Below are 19,887 nucleotides of genomic sequence, written 5' to 3'. Positions count from 1 at the left end.
CATTACATTGACTGATTTTTGTATGTTGAACCATCCGTGCATTCCAGGAATAAATCCCAACTAGTCATGAGAATAATGCTTTTAATATGCTGCTGAATCTGTTTGCTAGCAATTTGCTGGACATTTTTGTATCGATGTCTATAAGGGATATTGGCCTTTAGTTTTACTTTCTTATAGTATCTTTGGTTTTGGTATCAGAGTTATACTGACCTGATACAAATGGGTTAGGAACTGTTCCCTCCTCTTTGATTTCTTGAAAACATTTGAGAGGCATTGGTATTAATTCTTCTTTAAATGTTTGGTAGAATTAATTAGTGAGGCCACCTGGGCCAAGATTTTTGTTGGGAGATTTTTGATTACCAATGCAATCCTCTCACTAATTATAAGTCTATTCAGATTTTCTATTTCATGGTGATTGAATCATTTCATTTAGACTATCCAACATTTTTTTTTTCTTTTTTGGCAAACAAATGTTCACAGTGCCCTTATGTTTTATTTCTATAGAATTAGCAAAGATATCTCCACTTTCATTTCTGATTTTTAGTAATTTGAGTCTTCTTTTATTTAGTCCATCTGGTTAAAGGTTTGTTAATTTTGCTGATTTTTTCAAAGTACCAACTTTTGGTTTCATTTTTCTCTGTTGTTTTTCTATTCTCTACTTTATTTCTGCTTAATAATCTTTATTACTTCCATTCTTCTGCTGTGGGTTTAACTTTTGGGTTTAATAAAGTATTCATCAAACATAATAATATTTTTCAGGTTACCATGTGTCACACTTTGTTATTTTACATATACTACCTAATAGAATATAACAACACTGAAAAATAAGTACCACTTTACAAATGAATTCAAGGCTTAACTCAAGCAGTTTTCCCAAAGTCACACCGTTGACAAATGTCAGAAGCCAAATGATCCCAGGGGTCTCTGTCTTCCAAGTCCATGGTCATCATCTTGAGTGACACTGGCTGAAGACACCTTGCCTGAAGAGCTTTGGGGAGGAGAAAGGGGGCCGTGACTGATATCCATCCTGGTTCTGAGGCCCCATATCATCTGGAAGCAGCAAAATTTGACTCAAATTGTATAATTAATTCAGACTGTGAACTACATTAAATGAGACAATAAAGATGTAGAAAATGGGAACAACAGAGGATGGGCAAAACTCTGGACAGAGGTAATCAATTAACATTGGTCCAGTCAATCAACGAATGTACATGACTTTTAATGGTCTTTTTGGTATGGGGAGTAGCATATAGATATTCAGTTTGTTTCTTAAAATCTTCCTTCTCAAGAATATACAATGAATATGTATCATAATCAGAAAAAAAAAAATCAAATTTTAATTCCCCTAATCCCATAGTCTTGGTCAATTATTCCATACTTTTCCATACTTAGTCTCGGCTAAAACAAACAAACAAAATCCGGATTTACATTTGTTTTGCTTCATTATAAGACAGGAAGCAATGTTATAGAAGAGGTTATTCCATGGAAATCAACTCATATTTCTATGAACCCTAAAATTCTTTGTTACAAGTTTCTTCTTGGTAAGTAACTTACCAAGAAGGTGATCTTCAAATGTAAAATTGTCATGCTTTGAAATACAAAACTACTGAATTTACAAGGACATCCCCCCCAACTCAGTTTAACTGAACATGAAACATTAACTAGTTAACTCTACATGGTTCCAAGTCTAATTAGCCAAGACAGTAAACCACACCGAAATCAAATGCTTTACAAAGAAAGTATCCCATGGTTGGCTACAGATGACATTCCTCTCATCACATAGCGATGAGGCCCACATCCCCTACACTTGTATCTGAGCAGACTTTGTCACTGTGTGAGCAACAAAATATGACAGAAATCACGTTGTGACAGTTTCTGGGCCCAGGTTTTAAAGAATTGGCAGTGTCCACCTCCTGTCAATTAAAACGCTCATTCCTAGTTGTCATACTTTGAGGATGTAACGGAAGGCACGCCCAAAAGGAAGTCTGTGTCAAGAACGGAGTTCTCTGGCTGAACCCCAAGTCAACAGCCAGCACCGACTGGCCGGCCATGCAGTTAGCCATGTTGGAAGGGAGTTCTCCTGTCCCACCTGATAAACCCAAGCTGACACTTGAATAGCAAAGACAAGAATTCTTGCCAAGTCCTGCCCACATCGTACATCTGTGAACAAAATAAATAACTTCAATTTTGCCACCAAGTTCTGGGGTATTTGCATACCCAGCAATAGACCCTGGAGCACACTCTAATCACAAACTGATTTTCTCAAGTTGAAAGCCTGAACATACCAACCTGTCTCACATTTATATTGATCAAATCTACTATTTGTATGGTTCAAAAAGGTCATGGAGGTCAGAAACAGATGAACAAACACACATAGCCAGGTGCCTGGAAACTCTTCACTGCTTCTTTATTAGGATGCACCCACAGTACAGAACCTCTCACACATCTGTGAAAGGGGAAGGTTACATTTTCCTTTGGGAGCACCTTCATTTTTGTTTCTGTTACCACTTTGAAGAAAGTAAATCATTTCCAAAGAAAGGCATTTTAAACTCCAAGTGTTTTTTAAGATTCAGCTTGCATTTTGTTGTGTTTGAAAAGGAAGTAGCATATTTTAGCCAGTGCCAGAAGATTGTTTCGTGGCCTTTTAACTTTCATGTGGATCAGAAGTCTTCACTGTCTGGTTGAACCAGTCTATAATTTTCATATGCAAATTTTCATATCAAAAATGTTTCATTTTTTACCTCTACCCACAAACAGATGCTGTTTAAAAACACACACACACACAACTAAATTTAAAACCAGTCATGAATCACAGCATTTCTAACAGGGAAAATGAACTTTTGCTGCCCTCTCCTGCTAAAACAATGAAATACTAAAATACCAAAAGATGCATGAAGCTGAAGCGAAATCCTCAAACCAAAAGCAATAGACATGTCATTCTCATTATACCTCAATCAAAAATCAGACAACAACCAGAAAATGTATTGGTAATATTTATATTTGAAAGTTCCCCACTGATACATGAGGTCTGGATTACAACTTATATACAATAAGTGATTTCCAAAAAAGTAAAGAAAAGAGAAGGGAAAGAGGAAAGACAGGGGAGGGAAGGGAAGGAGTGGGATAGAAAAGGAAACCTATATTCATAGACGTCATAATCTGGGATGTTTATTTCCAAGAGAGATGCTACTGCTGCAGGCGTGCACAAGAAGCAGCACAAATTAACATTCCACTAGGTTAAAATCTGCTCAGCTTTCTCTCAAGATGCACCATCCTTTTAAGAGTTTCAAAATTAAATACTGAGAAATATAAAATGCGCTGCCAATATAGCTACTACAAAAATTCTTTGTGGCTCATTCCTTAACTCCACTCAGAGAAGCAGCTGAGCCAGAATATAAAAATAAAAATATCGATGTGCAAATAAAATATCACTGATCATGTCTGGTGCCACCTTTTTTGTTCCAGGTGACTGTCACTTTGTCATAACATTGGTAATAGCATCAAAAGAGAGAATCTCTTTATTTCTTGGGCCAGGTCAGTGCATCCAATTGAAGGGAAAAAAAACAAAACAGAAGGAAAAAAAAAAAAAAAACCACCTCTGAACACTTAAAAATGCCAATAACATCCATACATCTTCCCTTTCCCAACCCACCCCCCCCGGGCCCCACAAAAAAATAAAAAAGCTTTTAAAGCTCTAAATATACTTTTTTTTTTCTTTCCATAGTGTGATTGAGCCTAGGGCTATACATTTAAGTATAGCAGGTGCAATTATAAGCAATTCCTGGCTCTGCACCCTGGACTGTCCCACGGATAGAAGGAGGTACAAAATAAATTAAACCCTTCCATTTAGGCAATTGAGCCCAAGATGAAGGAGTATAACCCTGCTTGTGAGTATCCAGAGGCATTGAGGGTATTACTTATATCTCACTTTTTTTGTTTTTTATTTTATTTTATAAAAAACAGATGTTAGGGAGAGCAAAATATAATAAAATTTCAAAGGACAAAAACTAAACACTGAGGGAAAACAACTGGGGACACTTGCACAATGAGAAAAGGAATGCATGCTTGATTCAAAGTATGAGATGGGTCAATTCACTCACATGGTTGTTCTAGGCCCACAGCCTAAGGCCTCAGCATCCTTCTAAACCACAGGGTTTTGTTTTTTTGTTTTTCTTCCAAAGACACTCTTAATCCTACCCCTGAAACCAATATGGTAGGGATAAGGTTGGAGTGATCATCACTCACTAACTACAATATTTGCTATTTAAAAAATATATTTATATATAGTTCTGGAAATTAGGAAGCAAACAAAATATAACACAAAGATGCATTTGTCACAATTAACTCAAGTTGCAGCAACAGCAGAAATGTGGGAAAGGACAAAGAGAGAGGGCTGCTGCAAATGCAGCAAGTACGTCCTTAAATATGTCACATAGTGCAACAGTCAGGTTACCTCAGTTACTCTGCGTCACTGGATACAACATGACAAATGTCACATTGTCACTTTCGGTTAAAATAGAAAAGACAGTGTTTCTTCTCAGAAGTTGCCCTATGAATTTTAGACATATATCTATAATAGCTTCTTTAAATATGTCTAAAATTTGGCTTTATTCTTCTCAGTTTGGAATGCTCAACATACGAAATTGACATCAAGGATATCGGTACAGCTTTCACCTTAACTCTGAAGACAGGGTAAGGTGCAATAAAGAATCCTGGTCTTTCTCATTTCAAATGACTGCATTTCATTCTAACAGGCAGAGATATAGTTCATAAACCTGTGACCTTGATAGCAAACAAAAGTTCACATTGTCAAAATTAAATATAAAGCAAAGTCAAAACTCATGGGCTAAAATCAAAAGGGCTGAAGGAGATGGTTTGTTACAAATTTATTTTTATCTTTAGCATTTGAACTTGCACCTTTGCTCCAGCACTTTTAAAGTAAGTTCTTTCATCTTTGGCAGCCTCTGCCAGCTTTACATTGAATCCCCATTAAAGTTCTTTAAAAAAAAAAAATCTATTAATTCCACTAAACCATGTTATGTTTGATATTGCATATAACTCTTTTACTGCTATTTCTTTTTCAGAATTAACAATGCCAAGTTTTGTTTTTTTCTTACAAAGTTATTGAGATGACAATGTCCATAATTGGCTGACTTTATGCACAAACTGTGACCTGATAATCCTGAAACACTTGATAGGGGAGAAAGGTCAGCGGCTTCTTTTTTTTTCCTTTTTTCTTATAAAGAATAAAACTGCATATTCTAGCTTATATTTTAAATGGAAGGAAGAAAATATACAAGCCCATATTGATACCATATTTCTATTAAGAGCAACAACAGTTCATATGTTCCTGTTTGCTACTATCACAATTCAACACATGAACGCAGAATCAGCTCCATATCACGAATACTGCTGGAAGGGATGGTTTAGGATTATCAACTCACTGCTGCCATGTCCATAACAAGCAAAAGCATCCTGGAAATAAATCCCAAAACACATATCTTTCAGTACATGATAATGCAACTGCATTAGGTTAAGTACACAATGTACACAAGTTTTATCAGCATTTTAACTCCCCAAGATGTAAGATTCCTCTTTCAAATACAAAGCAGAGAGCCAGTAAGATATATCTATAATACAGCCCTAGATTTTGTGGTTTTTTTGTTTGTTTTCTTAAACAATTTGGTCACAATGCACCTTTGATATAAAAGCATTTTTAAACTTTATTATTAACACTCAGGACATTAGGAATTTCCAGATTTTTTTCAGTAGCATTTGTAGAACCACTTTTGGTAACAAATACAGTAGTTAGGAATACGCATCCAATTCAGAATGCATAATAACGTTTATCCTGAATCCTTTCTGGCTAAAAACAGGGCTGGCGCTGTGATGGGATATAGAACGAGAATCTACAAAAAACACTGTAATATGTTTGTTTGTTTTCCCCAGAGGCTACATCCTCTTTTTGCTGGAATACTTTATAAATACATATTAAAAAGTAAGGCAACAACTCCAAACAGTCCAAGCTGTTTGCTCAACTCTATTCCCAATTAGATTCACAATCCTGGCAATCAATTTCATGGTTGTACTGTTCAGTGTTTGTCTATCTTATTTCAAAATGGTCCAAAAGGATGTCTCCTGACATTTCTAAAACATCTCTGGTATGTGTGTTCAATGATGTACATAACTAATACTGGTCAGGTACTGAACCCTATCTTGTCCCAGTGCCTGTTTTCAAAGGATTCAAGACATTGATCTGGATTCACCATAAACTCATGCATGAATCCAAAATTCCCTTCCCTACTATGTTTATCACCTGTTCTCTTTTACTCCTAATTTTAAAACTAAAGGAGTACCAGGACTACCTGGTTACTGGAAAGATGTTCATTCCAGTAAACGAAACTTTTACCACGGGACCTTTATAATTCATAGCCCCATTCCACATTCAACTCATGAAGATGTGCAAAAGGAAAAGATGTCAAATTACAGTCAAGTTATCCAGAGGAGGATGTTATACAAACTTATAAGGAAATGACAGTCTTTTTTTTTTTCCTTTCTTTACTATAAATACATTTAACAGCTTAGCAGAAAGACAAGCTAAATTGAAGATTGTTCACATTTGAAAATTGTTTCATACTCTCTGCTAATGATAAATAAGGAACTCCCAATAATGGAATTTTAATATAGCAATTTCATCAACAGATCTCTGAAGACTCCTTTTTTTTTTTTAAAAGAGGGTTAGAACAATAATTACGTTTGCCAAGTTCTGAGAAGTCCATCTACTGTCCAAACTTTGGATTGAAGTCCTTATTTTTTTTTCTTTACTTAGAGACAGGTATATACAGTGCTGTTGTAATAATGAAACAAATGTGAAATCTACTGTAAGGTTGCACAATACAGAAAACTGTGGCTCCATCTCCTACGACATAAACGTGTGACTCCACAGGTTAGTGACGGTGGTGGTGTTGCTTTCGTTAAGTCGGAATTATCCCATCACGTCTAAGACCTCTCTTTAACTCCAGATCCTCCAGTTTTTTCCACAATTCTTCACGTTCCTTTTCTTTCTTTTTCTCACTGGGGGAAAAAAAAATAGAATATAAGGTAAACAACTGAGAAAGTTTAAAAAGATTATCCAACAATAACTGCCCCTTTGACATACTTTAACCCAGTCTTTTTAAATATCTCTGAAAACTCTGGCATTAAACTTGTAGGTGTTTCATCTTTTTGGTTTTCTGCTCTTTTTTTTTTTTCCTTGACACATATATAGAAACAACATAGACAAGAATATTTTAAGATTTCATTTCACATTAGTATTCCTTTACACTTAGCTTAATAAGGAAGATTAACTTCAAAATACCAAGAAAAAAAATGATCAACATTTATAAGTATCTGTTACCCTAAATCCAATGGCATATTAGTCATTTTTACTTTGGGTCTAGTTCAAATCTGATTTTCTTTTTATCTCTGAAGTTTCTCAAAGGGGTTGCTAGAGATGACACTGATACAGAGAACGTAATAGGTCAAGAAAACATACTTCCTCTTTATTATGGTCCATTTTTTCTACATTATATGTATGTAAAGTCTTTAGCAGAATCTTGTTCTTAAAAATATCAAACCAAAGAAACCAAATCATGAATTTATTTTATACCTATATATAAAATTAAACATCCTTTCTTCTACAATTTAATTCTCAACAGAACTTTGTTGATATTATCAGTTATTAAATTTTTAATGTTCCAAGCCTTTGAATTTGGCTCAATATCAATTTGTGACTTACAGACTTCAGATTTCACTGTTTGGTTAAAATTTCCCCAAAAACTTGATGTTCAAAATAGGGTAAAGGAATTTTATTTTGCCCAGGACATTTTTAGATTACCATACTTTTATAAAAGAAAAGATGTTAACTTTAATAACTATGAAGTAGTAAGTACGGAATCCAGGAATACATGGCTCCACTATAAATTCATATTTATTAAAAATAACTCACTACCCTGTTCCAAGTTTCTTCATGTTGTGATGAACCAGTAAACAGCAGACCTGATAATATTTGTGAATCCATAAATTCAGATAATTCCTAAAAACAGGGGCTCTACTTCACTTGGGAAGAATTTGACTTCACTTAGCAAGACTTTTATACTTCACTGCAGTACAGTATATTTATTCAGGGAAGGAAATCCACATAAGTGAAATGTATATATAATTCCACTGCCTTGTATTTTTTAAGTCATTACCAGTTTTTTAAGTTGTACTGATTATCTACAGCAACAGAAATTAATCTTCATCTCCCCCGCCAAAATACCTCTAGAAATATCTAAAGACTTTTACATCCCCATTCCATCATTTTATAATTAGTATTTTGGCAATTTAAGCCTTGTTTACTGCAACTAGTTTTAACTGGCTCAAATACACTTGACACAACATGAATTTTAGTAGGCATAATAGTTTTTCAAACAATTACCTACTTGGTAACTTTGACCCTGAAAAATTTTATTTATAGGGCAATAATTCTCCAACCATTATGGATTCTAGATACCTAACTGCAAAGCAAAACTGGTCAAGTATCACTGTGGTTTCTCAGTACAATCTGGGGACAACACTAGGCCCGTCTAAAGATTCATTTATTTATTATCGGCCGTGCTGGGTCTTCGCTGTCCTGCAAGCTCTTCTCTGCTCGTGGTGAGCGGGGGCTTCTCTTTGTTGTGGAACAGGCTTCTCAATGCAGGGGCTTCTCTTGTTGCAGAGCACAGGCTCCAGGCACTTTGGCTTCAGCAGATTCAGCGTGTGGGCTCAGTCACTGTGATTCGGGCTCTAGAGGGCTGGGCTCAGTAGTTATGGCATGCGGGCTTAGCTGCTCTGCGGGATGTGGGCTCTTCCTGGACCAGGGATCAAACAGGTTCCCCTGGCACTGCAAGGCAGATTCTTAAACAATGGACTCCCAGGGAAGCCCAACATTAGGTCTAAATAAATGTTATCATAGAATATGGATTTGAAAGTAAATTCTGCTGATCCTGCTGAGTTTCAATGCATATTGAGCTTTTTACTTGGAAGAGGAGGAAGATAGTAACCAAGGGCTTTAGAGACTTTATTCAACTAAAAAACAGCTTCAACACATGTTAGGTTCTTATTGCCCTAATTTGCAGTTTAAATGAAGAGCTGACATGATTAAACACTCATAATCTTGTTACTGAGGCATTTCACCAATCTTTGATCAAGAGTTGTATAGCAGTCAATGCAGTCTACCCTATGGGGCTTTTCTTCTAGGTAAACTTTTTGCTGAGTTATCATACATCTTTTATATTGACAGCTTTATCTTCAAAAACCCTAAGTATTTCTGATATAGCTTCTGTCACCCCTATTCTTTCCCACTTTTCTCTCTCTCTGTAGGTGGCAGTTTAAAACTTCACTTAGCTGTCATACTAGGGATAATGTGAAACTCACTGTTACAATTTCACAGAGCACTAATGTTGACATATGTATCCATCAGTGTTAGTTACTTATTCCACCCACCATTTTCAGATTTGTAATACTAAAAAAATGTTGATCTGAACTGCAACAGTTACTAACTTCTTGCCTTCTAGAAATAAATCCTCTTTTCATTTCTTGTCAGGACTCTAGAAATAAATCCTCTTTTCATTTCTTGTCGGGACTCTTTGTGACCCATGCACTGTAGCCCACCAGGCTCCTCTGTCCATGGGGATTCTCCAGCTAAGAATACTGGAGTGGGTTGCCATGCACTCCGCCAGGGGAATCTTCCCAACCCAGGGATGGAACCCAGGTCTCCCACACTGCAGGTAGATTCTTTACCATCTGAGCCACCAGGGAAGCTCTTGTCGGACAATACAAATCTCTTCAGTCTCTTTTTCTCTTCCTATATCCACAAAAAACCAGTATTCCCATCTACTAAGTATACCCTTGTATAGCTCATTAGACAAAATACTATAGTTCTTAAATAATCCTCTGTCATTAAGAAAGTCCACTCACTATAAATCACTTTAAAACACCAGACTGTCATAGTCAGCTTCATAGTGTCTATTTGCTGTTAATTATCTTTTTCAAGAGTCTGGCCTATTTAGTTTAAATGATATATGATCATAAAACAATTTTGAAATTCAATAAAAGTGAACAAAATTAATTCAAATGATTTGAATGTTTTAGAAATAGGTCTTCAGTAGTCTTAATGGATTTCTACAGATTTAATCCTTATTCAACTAGGAAAATAAAAATGGGTTTTTAGTTACTATAAAAAAAAGGATATTATGTACAATGCACTCCTTAATGGTATATCACAGTATGAAAATTTGCCCTGTATTTCCTTCACTTAAATAACATTTTTTAAAGATTTTAAGTTTGAAACATGGAGGGTTATTATAAATCTAATGATTTGCAACAACTACAAATATAGTAAATTAAAAATTCTTTAAGTCTGGTACAACATATCCAATAACTGATTTTTACCTCAACGTGGTATTAAAAAAAACTCAAGTCTCTTCTCTCTACTATTAAACACTTTTCGTATGCCATAAAGTTGCTCTTGTATACCACATCCTGGTCATTTTTTAAAAAATCACTATGACGATCCTCTGTCCCCTGCCACCAAACCTTTCCCTTCATTGCTCCTTTTATCTAAAATCCAAGTAACATATTAAAAATCAGGAAAAGGTGCAAGGGAACCACAGACAGCTTTTCTCAGGAGGTTTAGCCAGGTCCCGAGTATGAACACTGGGATCCTTGAAGGTCTATGGTTTTATAATATACACAAGCTGACATTTTCTTCTGGATGAGAAAAGTCAGCCCAGCAGTTCCAACTACTAAGGAGCTCTCTAGACTTTCCTCAACCTCTCCAAGTACATCAAGTCAGGGTCTGAATATTTATGTGCCCCCAAAATTCACATGTTGACATCCTAAACCCCAGAGGTGATGGTATTAGTAGGTGGGGCCTTTGGGGTGATTAGGTCATGAGGGTGGAGCCCTCATGAATGGGATTAGTGCTCTTATAAAAGAAACCCCACAGAGATCCCTTGCCCCTTCCACCTTGTGAAGACATAAGTGGGAAGGTACCAGCTCTGAACCAGAAAGAGGGCCCTCATCCAACCATGGGGGCACCATGCTCTTGGGCTTCTGGACTCCAGAACATTTTAGTTGTTTGGAAGCTACCCACAAGATACCTATAATGTGGTATAGCAGCCCACACAGACTGAGACACATCTTTTGGAAAGTTGAATATACTGAACGAGAAATAACAAAATTGAAGAATCACGTAAATGAAATCAAGAAAGACCCATGAAACCAGAAGCATTTATTATAATGAGTTCAACTGGTTTCTGCTCCCTTTTGACCTTAAACGTATCAAGATTTGCATAATACTCTTTACCTCCTTGTTCTTTTCACTGCCCTCTAAATCACAGGAATGTGCTGGGTTCTAGTATAGAAAGTTAAGTTCTGGGTCAAAGAGCTAAACAAAAAACATGCCCCATCTCTCTTGCTGCTGGGTGAAGGACAAATCAGCCCAATTCTAGTTCAGAATGGGAGTGAATCCAGATGGCTAATGATCTGATGGGTCCCCTTATGTGATCCTGAAACACCAGTTATGCGCCAGGCTTCTAACCTGGATGCAGAGGGGAAGGGAAGGAGGAAAGCAGCCTTAACCAAAATGACACTTTGTTACCCAGTGGCACACTAATAAAGACACAGCTAATGCACACGCAAAAATGAATCTGGAAATAAAATCGTGCTGCTTAGGATTTCAGGTACAACTAGGCAAATTCAGCAAAGAGCAAGGAAAGAACTCAATAGCTTTATGTGCAGCTGACAAAAAAGCTTTAAAAAGTTACCGCTGACGATCTGACTTGTATGTGGCTGTCAGCTCATCAAACATGGTGCTGTTCATTTCCATAAACGCCTTCAACACATTGTACACTAACGCCACAATAGCCCTGGAAGCAGAGAGAAAGGAACATGTTGGTTAGTCCTACATAATGGGTTGCTGCCTGAAGAAAATGGATGTACAACCTTTACCTGAATGGGCTCCTCACACTGCATAGTCACCATCCCTTTTTTAGTTACAACAACTAGAAATGACCTACAATTCATTTCCACATGAAGAGAGCTACATTCTTTAGACAAGAGAATCTTTCTGAGGGGTTGGCAGGATTAGAAAAAGAAAATCTAATTTTGCCCTTCTAATCATTGGTACCCAGAATAGACTTGCCTATGGGCACTTGTTAATTTCAATTAATACAAAGGCAAGTATAAAAATAAAGCAACTTCACCCTAAAAATGAACACTTGTGGCAGGACCAACCTTTGAGACCTGAATTTGCATAGAATTTTATTTTTAAAGTGATAATATACATAATTCATCAAAATCAAAGGCTGTTCCCATGGTAACAAATTTTATATATCTATAATTCATATTCAAAGATGATACCAGGCCCCTGTAAGTTGGGCAGCTTAATATGAGCTACATTTCTAGTGGTGATTTGCATCAGTCCTCTTGCTGACTCAACGCACAGGCTGAAGGTAATTGGCTAGCTGGTGATCGCTGCTATCAGCGATGGAACACTAATCAGCTCAAGAGCCAAATGGCTGCCCATGCTTATCAAGTCTAAGAATAAGCTCTTGGCAGTGTGAGGACTCTGCCATGACGAGCTTAGTATCTTCAGACTAGAATCTAAATAACACTTCCCTGTGCAAAGCTATACAACATTTCTTCCATTTTGCGTGTTTTCCAACACCACTGAAAAAGGCATTCCTTGGGTGTGAAGTTTCTGAAACATTTTAAAGTGGATTTACTGTGTTGCTTCTGCCCTGTGTTCATTAAAAGAGAAACTTCAGCTGTCTTTTGTTGAAAAGAAAGACCTTCTCAGATATGACAGTGATGGAGCTGTGATGGAGAAAAGGCAAATACAGTCTGCTGAGAGGTTAAGGACACATGCTAGAACCACTCTCTAGGTTCTCAAGAGGCTATCTGCATAATGAGATTTAACAGTTTGCCAACTCTTATATTTTTATAAGCTTTAGTCACAAATTTGACAAATGTGAAAAGTGAAAAATTTGATATTTTATAGTTGTATGCAAAACTTGTAGACAAACTATGGAAATACCGAATTATATTTGATTTTTAATGCCACAGTCAATTTTCTTTTTATGTCATAGAGAAATATGTAAAGTCATTCAAACACAAAATGCTTTAACTTTCATAAGACTAGATGATAAAAAACATTCAAAAATGTTTTTTCCCTCTACAGAACATGTATAATGACTGAGTGGGTTTTTAAAAAATGGATCTTGCTAAAATGCAAATCAATTCAGACCACTTCCCTTCCTTCAGCTCTCTAGTGTTTCCTTATTATTTATTTGGTGAAGCCTCACGTAGGCACTCCTCTACTTTCTGACCCAATCTTCCAGCAAACTTCTCAAATGACCATGTGCTTCAGCTCCCCCACATTTACAGGTCTCAGAACACGACACGACAGGTGCTTCTTACCTTTTGTGCCTTTTTAGGTGACGGGTAAACCCACTATCTGAATGGGCTACCCCCCACCCCATCCACTTGCCCAATTCTTTTAAGATTCAGCATGAGCATCATCACCCCCATCAATATACAAATTTCTCCATTTGATCCAGAGCATCCCCAAAAGATCTTAGCAATATTCAAAGACAGGTTAAGATGCCCTCAAGTAAACAGGTATGTGAACATAACAACACTCAAAATACTGTTTTATAAAAAATCTGTTTACTTGTGGGTCTCCCCAATCAGTCAGTGAATTCCTAAAATGTAGACATTTTACCTTTTCACACGCGTATCTTCAGCATCATGCACAACATCTGACACACAGCATGCATACAAGACATTTTATCAAGCAAGAGAGAAGGAGGGAGGAAGAGAGGCCAGAGGAGAGGAGGAGAAGGGAAGATGGAAGGGGAGAGGAGGTATGGAGAGAGTGGGGAGGAAGGAAGGAAGAGGAGAAGGGGAGGAGGGAGGGAGGAAGAAAGAGAAGGACAGGGAAAACTGAAAACTTACGGATTCCAATGTTCTTTTGAAATCCTATAAAGACTGGAAAACATGATGGGAAGGATGACGTTAGAGTTTTCTTCTATCAAACTCATGATGTATTCATTATTCCAATAATAGAGTGCCCTTTCTGCCACCTTTGAGAAAAGAAAAAGAAAATGTTAACAGAGAGAAAAAAGACAAAGATAAAACAAAATTATAACCTCTTCAAAAAAAGTATTTTACGACTATTTTAGTATCATTCAAACAAGTATAAAATTAAGTATTAATCACACTTTACATTTTTGTGGGTTTAAAATCTTTCACGAAGTTCCAAACTGGTTAATCAATTTGGGGAAGAAAAAGAAGATCTGCTACCTGCTTATTTTTATTCTCCTTTCAACACATTTATTCTCCTGATTCCACATTTTCCCTACACAGCTCACAAGCATCAGACACCTTCACCCTGCTTCTAAATGCCATGCTGTTTCCCCATCACTTTAATTCCCTTCCTGGCTCACCTCTTTCATCCCACACAGTTCAGATCAACCACAGGGCCCAGCACGTAGCTGGCCTTCAATCAATAGCTGCTGTAGAATACGCAGCTGCCCATCTCTGCAGAGCAGGCGCATTTGCTAAACACCTCCTTTCGCCAGAGACTGTGCCCAGCCTGCAGGCAGAATGTGTTATCCTCACCACCATCCGAGGAGTGGGTACTACTGTTCAAACAAGGGCACCGAGGTTCAGAGGGATGGGGAGCCTGGCTACAGTCACACTGCTTTTCAGTGATAAATGGAGATGTGAGTCTAGTGCCCAGGCTCCTTCCAGAGTTCATTTCTGGTCCCCTCCTTTGAACTGGGTAAGCCAGGAGGAAGTCACTCAGTTTTGGACTTAGGGATACTGGCTGTATGTACACACACTTGCTATCTCAAACCTCTTTTTTCTGACTGCCACATTTACCAACTGACTCTCTGAACTCAAAGGAATGCTTCAAAGAAAACCTAAAAACTCTAAAAAGCAATCTAAGATAACAATAATAATTCAAGTAAACCAAAGTCTCAAAAAAAAAAAAAAAAACCACTAAAAACTCTAAGAGTAGTTATATGGGGAAAGGAAAAGAGTTGCTTCTTTCATTTACACAGATTAAGAAATTATGCTTCATTTAAATACATTTAATAAATCTGTCCCCACCCCCTGCACAAAACTCATTTGCTGAAGCCCTAACCTCTAGGGTGAGTGCATCTGGAGATAGAAGATAACTAAGGTTAAAAGAGGTCATATGGGGGAGGCCCTAATCAGATAGGCTTGGAGATGGGAGTATAGCTCAGTGGAAGAGCATTTGACTGCAGATAGGCTTGGAGACCTTCTATGAAGAGGAAGCGTGAGATTTGATTCTTTCCTCAAGCATGCAGCAAGGAAAGACCATGCGAAGACACAGTGAGAAGATGTACAGGCCAGAAAGAGCCCTCCCAGCAGCAGACCATGCCGGCACTCTGATCTCAGACTTCCAGCCTACAGAACTATGAGGAATCAATTCCTATCGTTTAAGCCACACAGACATATGTGTGCTCAAGTCATGTCCAACTCTTTGTGACCCCATGGACTGTAGCCCACCAGGCTCCTCTGTCCACAGGGTTTTCTAGGCAAAAATACTGGAGTGGGTTGCCATGCCCATCTCCAGAGGGATCTCCCCAACCCAGGGTTCGAACCCACGTCTCTTGCGTCTCCTGCATTGACAGGTGGATTCTTTACCACTAGCGCCACCTGGGAAGCGCTATGGAAGTCTGCTGTGGTCTAAATGTGTCCTCCACAACTCCTACATTGAGATCCTAACTTCCAAAGATGATAGAATTAGTGCCTTTTCAGAGAGACCCCTGAGAGCTCCCTAGCCCCTTCTACTACATGAGGATACAGCAAAAAGTCTGTGACTCAAAAGAGAGCCCTCACCCAAACATGCTGCCACCCGATCTCAGAGTGCCAGCCCCTGGGACTCTGAGAAAAGTTTTCTGTTGTTCATAAGCCACCCAGTCTGTGGTATTTTGTTAAGTAGCCCTAAGACACAGCCCCAGTGGATTAAGACACTCTGTCTCCCTTCGATGCTTCCGAGCTTCACTTGAGTCTAAGTCTTCCTGATAATGCTCATTTGGAAAGAGATTCCTGCTCTTTGCCCTCCACTACCCCCAAACACATAATAAAAACTGAAAAATAAGGTAAACAATCCAAGTATTTGAGCACCATAGACCATGTGTCATATGTAAAACATCTACAAAGGGTCCTGCATTTTTAAAGAAATCTAGACATGTGTCCGGAGAAGGAAATGGCAACCCACTCCAGTGTTCTTGCCTGGAGAATCCCAGGGACGGGGGAGCCTGGTGGGCTACCATCTATGGGGTCGCACAGAGTCGGACACGACTGAAGCGACTTAGCAGCAGCAGCAGCAGACATGTGTCATATCATCTGAATGTGATGGTTCATGGAATGGTTTCTATTTTTTTTTCTTGGCTCTGTGGTACAACTGCAAGATTAGATTACTGGCTTGACATACTAAAGATGTCTTTAGGTCAAAAATTAGAACAACAGCCAGTGTCTCTAACTATGCAAGATAATAACAGCTCAGAGGGAAGTCTACCATCAAGTCCATCATGCTACTAGCGGGGCTTTGTACTGCCAACTGCGATCTGAACAATCTCTTCCAAGCAAGAGGCAGTATATATAGAGTCAATTCTCTAGGTCTGTGATTTGGACCTTTGATGAGACAACCAAATTATAAAACCTAATCACCCAGGATCACCTTCTTCTCTCCAGTGTGGGTCCCACAGCACAACTAAAATGGCCCCAGTGGAGGAAAGGGTTGCCCAGCTCACCTTCCCTGTAATCTCTCTGAGTGGCCACAAGGAGGCAGACTGGTGCCACAGGAAGGTCACAGGCTTTCACAAGAAGCTATGCCATGTGACTCCTCACTCCCTCTCAACTTGGGAACTTCAACAAATCATTTTCTGAACCGCCTTTTCCTCATCTAGAAAGTGGAGGGGGGGAGTCTCCCAGGATAATATGAAGTTCAGGAGTATGTATGTGAAACATCTAACACAGTAAAGAAGATCAGCATTCTTTTTCTTTCTTAAGCTTTATTCACCATTCCCTTACACACCATAGGAGCCCTACCTGTCCACCTCTTTCTCAACCCTTTTGAGACAAGTTATTGAACCACTCTGAAGGTCAGTGTTTACATCTGTAAAAATCAGGATGCCCTGCCTGTAGAGTGGTCGTGAGAATTCAAGTTACTGGACAGAAAGCACCATCACAGTGGATGTCATGTAGCAAGAGTTCAAGATGAAGGTGGTGATTATCAAAAGTATTATTATTGTGTGGAAAAACAGCCAATAAAAACAACAAGTAGCTGGTGTCCATTACATTTCTTTCAACAGAAATAAAACTTGACCAAAATAATACATGTTGTACAAGCCACTCTGGCTCATGCCCTCTTTTTAACTAACCTGAAAATGGGGGCTAGACACACACTTGGCGATTTGTTTAAACAACGGTTCTTGGATTTTAACAAACTGCGAAGGTTCAATCACATCCAGTATTTCTTCCAGCTCCCCAAGGAACATGACCTAGAAGTACATGCAAAACACCAAGTGTCAGGTGCTTGATTAAAAAATCCCTGCGGACAATGAGGAAAATGAGAGTTTTGCACGGTTTTAATATAATGAAAATTTATGCATAAAACTGAACATGAACAAATCAGAATTTAACTTATGTTAGATATTTATTTCATAAGAAACTCACCGGAGGGTACTTGTTAAGAACAAATTTCCTATAGCATTGAAGATGTGATTCTATTTACTTTGGAAAAAATACTCTATGTGCTACATCTATTCCATAGAGCAGCGGGGTACTTACACACTGCAGCAGGGCCCTGGGAAATGGGATGTCCCTGTGGGGCTTGCCTCCCCGCCTCCATATTTTTAAAACGGTGGGCAAGTGGCCCTCTTGCATGATGGACAAAGTCCACAGCGGCACATGCAGATGTTTGCCAAACATTTACAGTCCGTGCCATGAGCTAGGTGCTCCTCTAGGAGACACCAGTTCACAGAACATACAAAGTCAGAGACACACCAATGCGCAGATTCAGTCACAGACAGATGCCACTTTAACTCCTCAGCACACGCGGACCCATTCTCCACGCTTACACGTACATATGTACACACTCGCTCGCTACTGAGCACAATGAATCTGGTTGCCTCAGTACCCTGTGCGTCTAAACCCAGAGCTTTTAGATCACACAATGGAGCCAAATCAATAGTACAGTCGCTTGTTTGAAATATAATGGGAAACTGACAGAAAAATAAAAACCATTTTCCTATTTAGGTATGAAGAAATGACTGCCTAGAAAAAACTTAAGTATGCAATTAAAATATGAAAAATGATCTTTTCATATCTTAAGATGCATCTGGGTAGCAATGACTAGTTTAATTTTACCTAACAGGTATTAAGAAATTAGAAGAGTTTCTGAAAATGTGTAAAGTAGGGCTTTGGCGAATTGAAGCTGATTTGAGAAGGAGGGTGTTTCCATCAAAAGTGAAGTATAGTCGAGCCTTGCCATTTGTTAAGAAACATTCTGAATTTCTTCTAAAACACTCTCCAAATATAAAACCAACTGCTGACCTTTGTTTCTGGACCCTTTTCCACATGGTTTCTAACCTTTAAGAAAAGGTGGTATAGATCTGGCGCTCAGCTAGGCTCACTTCACAAAGAGACTCGCTTCCGCCACAACCTCACACTGCACATGCCCAGTGAGGTCTTGGCCAAAGTACAAATGATTATAAATCAGAGATTTCCAGGGCCACTTGTGAACAGCTGAAACTAAAGGTCTGCAATATATTTTAAGATTGTGCATAGTAAGATCTCACCCACATGATGCTTTAAAGTGGGTATCTGGGCAGGTTGCTACAGCATCTATCAACAGTGACAGCAAAGCCTCCATCCTCTGTAGGTGGTCACTAGGAAGCGGACATCGGTGAGCAGACCAGGATAAAAGCCCAGGGTGCAGGAATCGGGGGGGGCGGGCTCTGGCCTAACCACCTAAACTTAGTGTACCCAGGAAGGCTACTTAACCTCTAAATGTCAATTTCATAACTAGTAAAATGAGAATATTTACAGCCCTGCCTTATTCTGAGGTTACCATGAGGATTAGCTAAGATAATGCATTTTTACAGACGCCTATTATCTCAGTGCTCTAGTAAGTTATTAACACACTGACACTGAACACTTACCTCTTTTTGACTACATGTTTTGGGCCAAAATTTCATTAATCCCCTAATAACCTAAAATGAAAAGGAGAAAAACAAATTGCACTTAATTTTTCTTACATACTCCATGAAAAGTGGTTTTTCTGAAGTTTTTTAAAATTATGGAAAAAATACTTACTGGTTCTGTGAGTGAAGGATCTTTCTCCAGAAACTGTACTATGCAATATGCCAGCTGGAAAAACAAGCAAACACAAGACAAAATTAGAAATTCTACTTTACAATATTGTAGTGGTTTTTGCCATACATTGACATGAATCAGCCAAGGATTTACATGTATTCCTCATCCTGACCCCACCTCCCACCTCCCTCTCCACCCCGATCCCTCTGGGTCTTCCCAGAGTAATTAGCCTCCAACTAATAAAAATAAATGAAAAAAAAAAAAAGAAATTATATATACTCAAGGCTCAAAGATGTATTATTAAAAAGCCCTAAAAAGCTTCCAAAGTCTGGTTTTAATAACTTCACATTCAATTCATTTAAAAAATAAAATACATATAAAGAAAAATAAGAAGCTACTTTTTCAACTCAAAGATTGACACTAATAAGGCTCCAGGGAAATTTTTTTAAAAAGAATGTGGGGACA

General features: G+C 38.2%; 1 protein-coding gene across 3 annotated transcripts in view; it reads right to left on the bottom strand.

The window, feature by feature from the left end:
- Positions 1-2,382: 2,382 nt before the first annotated feature.
- Positions 2,383-19,887, bottom strand: part of PPP2R5E (protein phosphatase 2 regulatory subunit B'epsilon) — a 149,631-nt gene continuing 132,126 nt past the window's right edge. For 2 of the 3 annotated variants that reach the window (XM_043921211.1, XM_043921212.1), the window contains exons 9-14: positions 19,423-19,476; positions 19,269-19,319; positions 17,487-17,606; positions 14,023-14,150; positions 11,832-11,933; positions 2,383-7,074 (exon numbers count right to left, since the gene is read on the bottom strand). In XM_043921211.1, coding sequence (XP_043777146.1) covers positions 6,975-7,074; positions 11,832-11,933; positions 14,023-14,150; positions 17,487-17,606; positions 19,269-19,319; positions 19,423-19,476 — 555 coding nt within the window. In that variant the 3' untranslated portion in view covers positions 2,383-6,974. The remainder of the gene's footprint in view (positions 7,075-11,831; positions 11,934-14,022; positions 14,151-17,486; positions 17,607-19,268; positions 19,320-19,422; positions 19,477-19,887) is intronic. The other variant, XM_043921214.1, reaches the window with a different exon arrangement.

Source organism: Cervus elaphus, chromosome 12 (genome assembly GCF_910594005.1).
Source record: "Cervus elaphus chromosome 12, mCerEla1.1, whole genome shotgun sequence".
Classification (NCBI taxonomy): domain Eukaryota; kingdom Metazoa; phylum Chordata; class Mammalia; order Artiodactyla; family Cervidae; genus Cervus; species Cervus elaphus.
The sequence above is the reverse complement of the archived record's forward strand: the minus strand, read 5'-3'. Positions and strand labels throughout refer to the sequence as shown.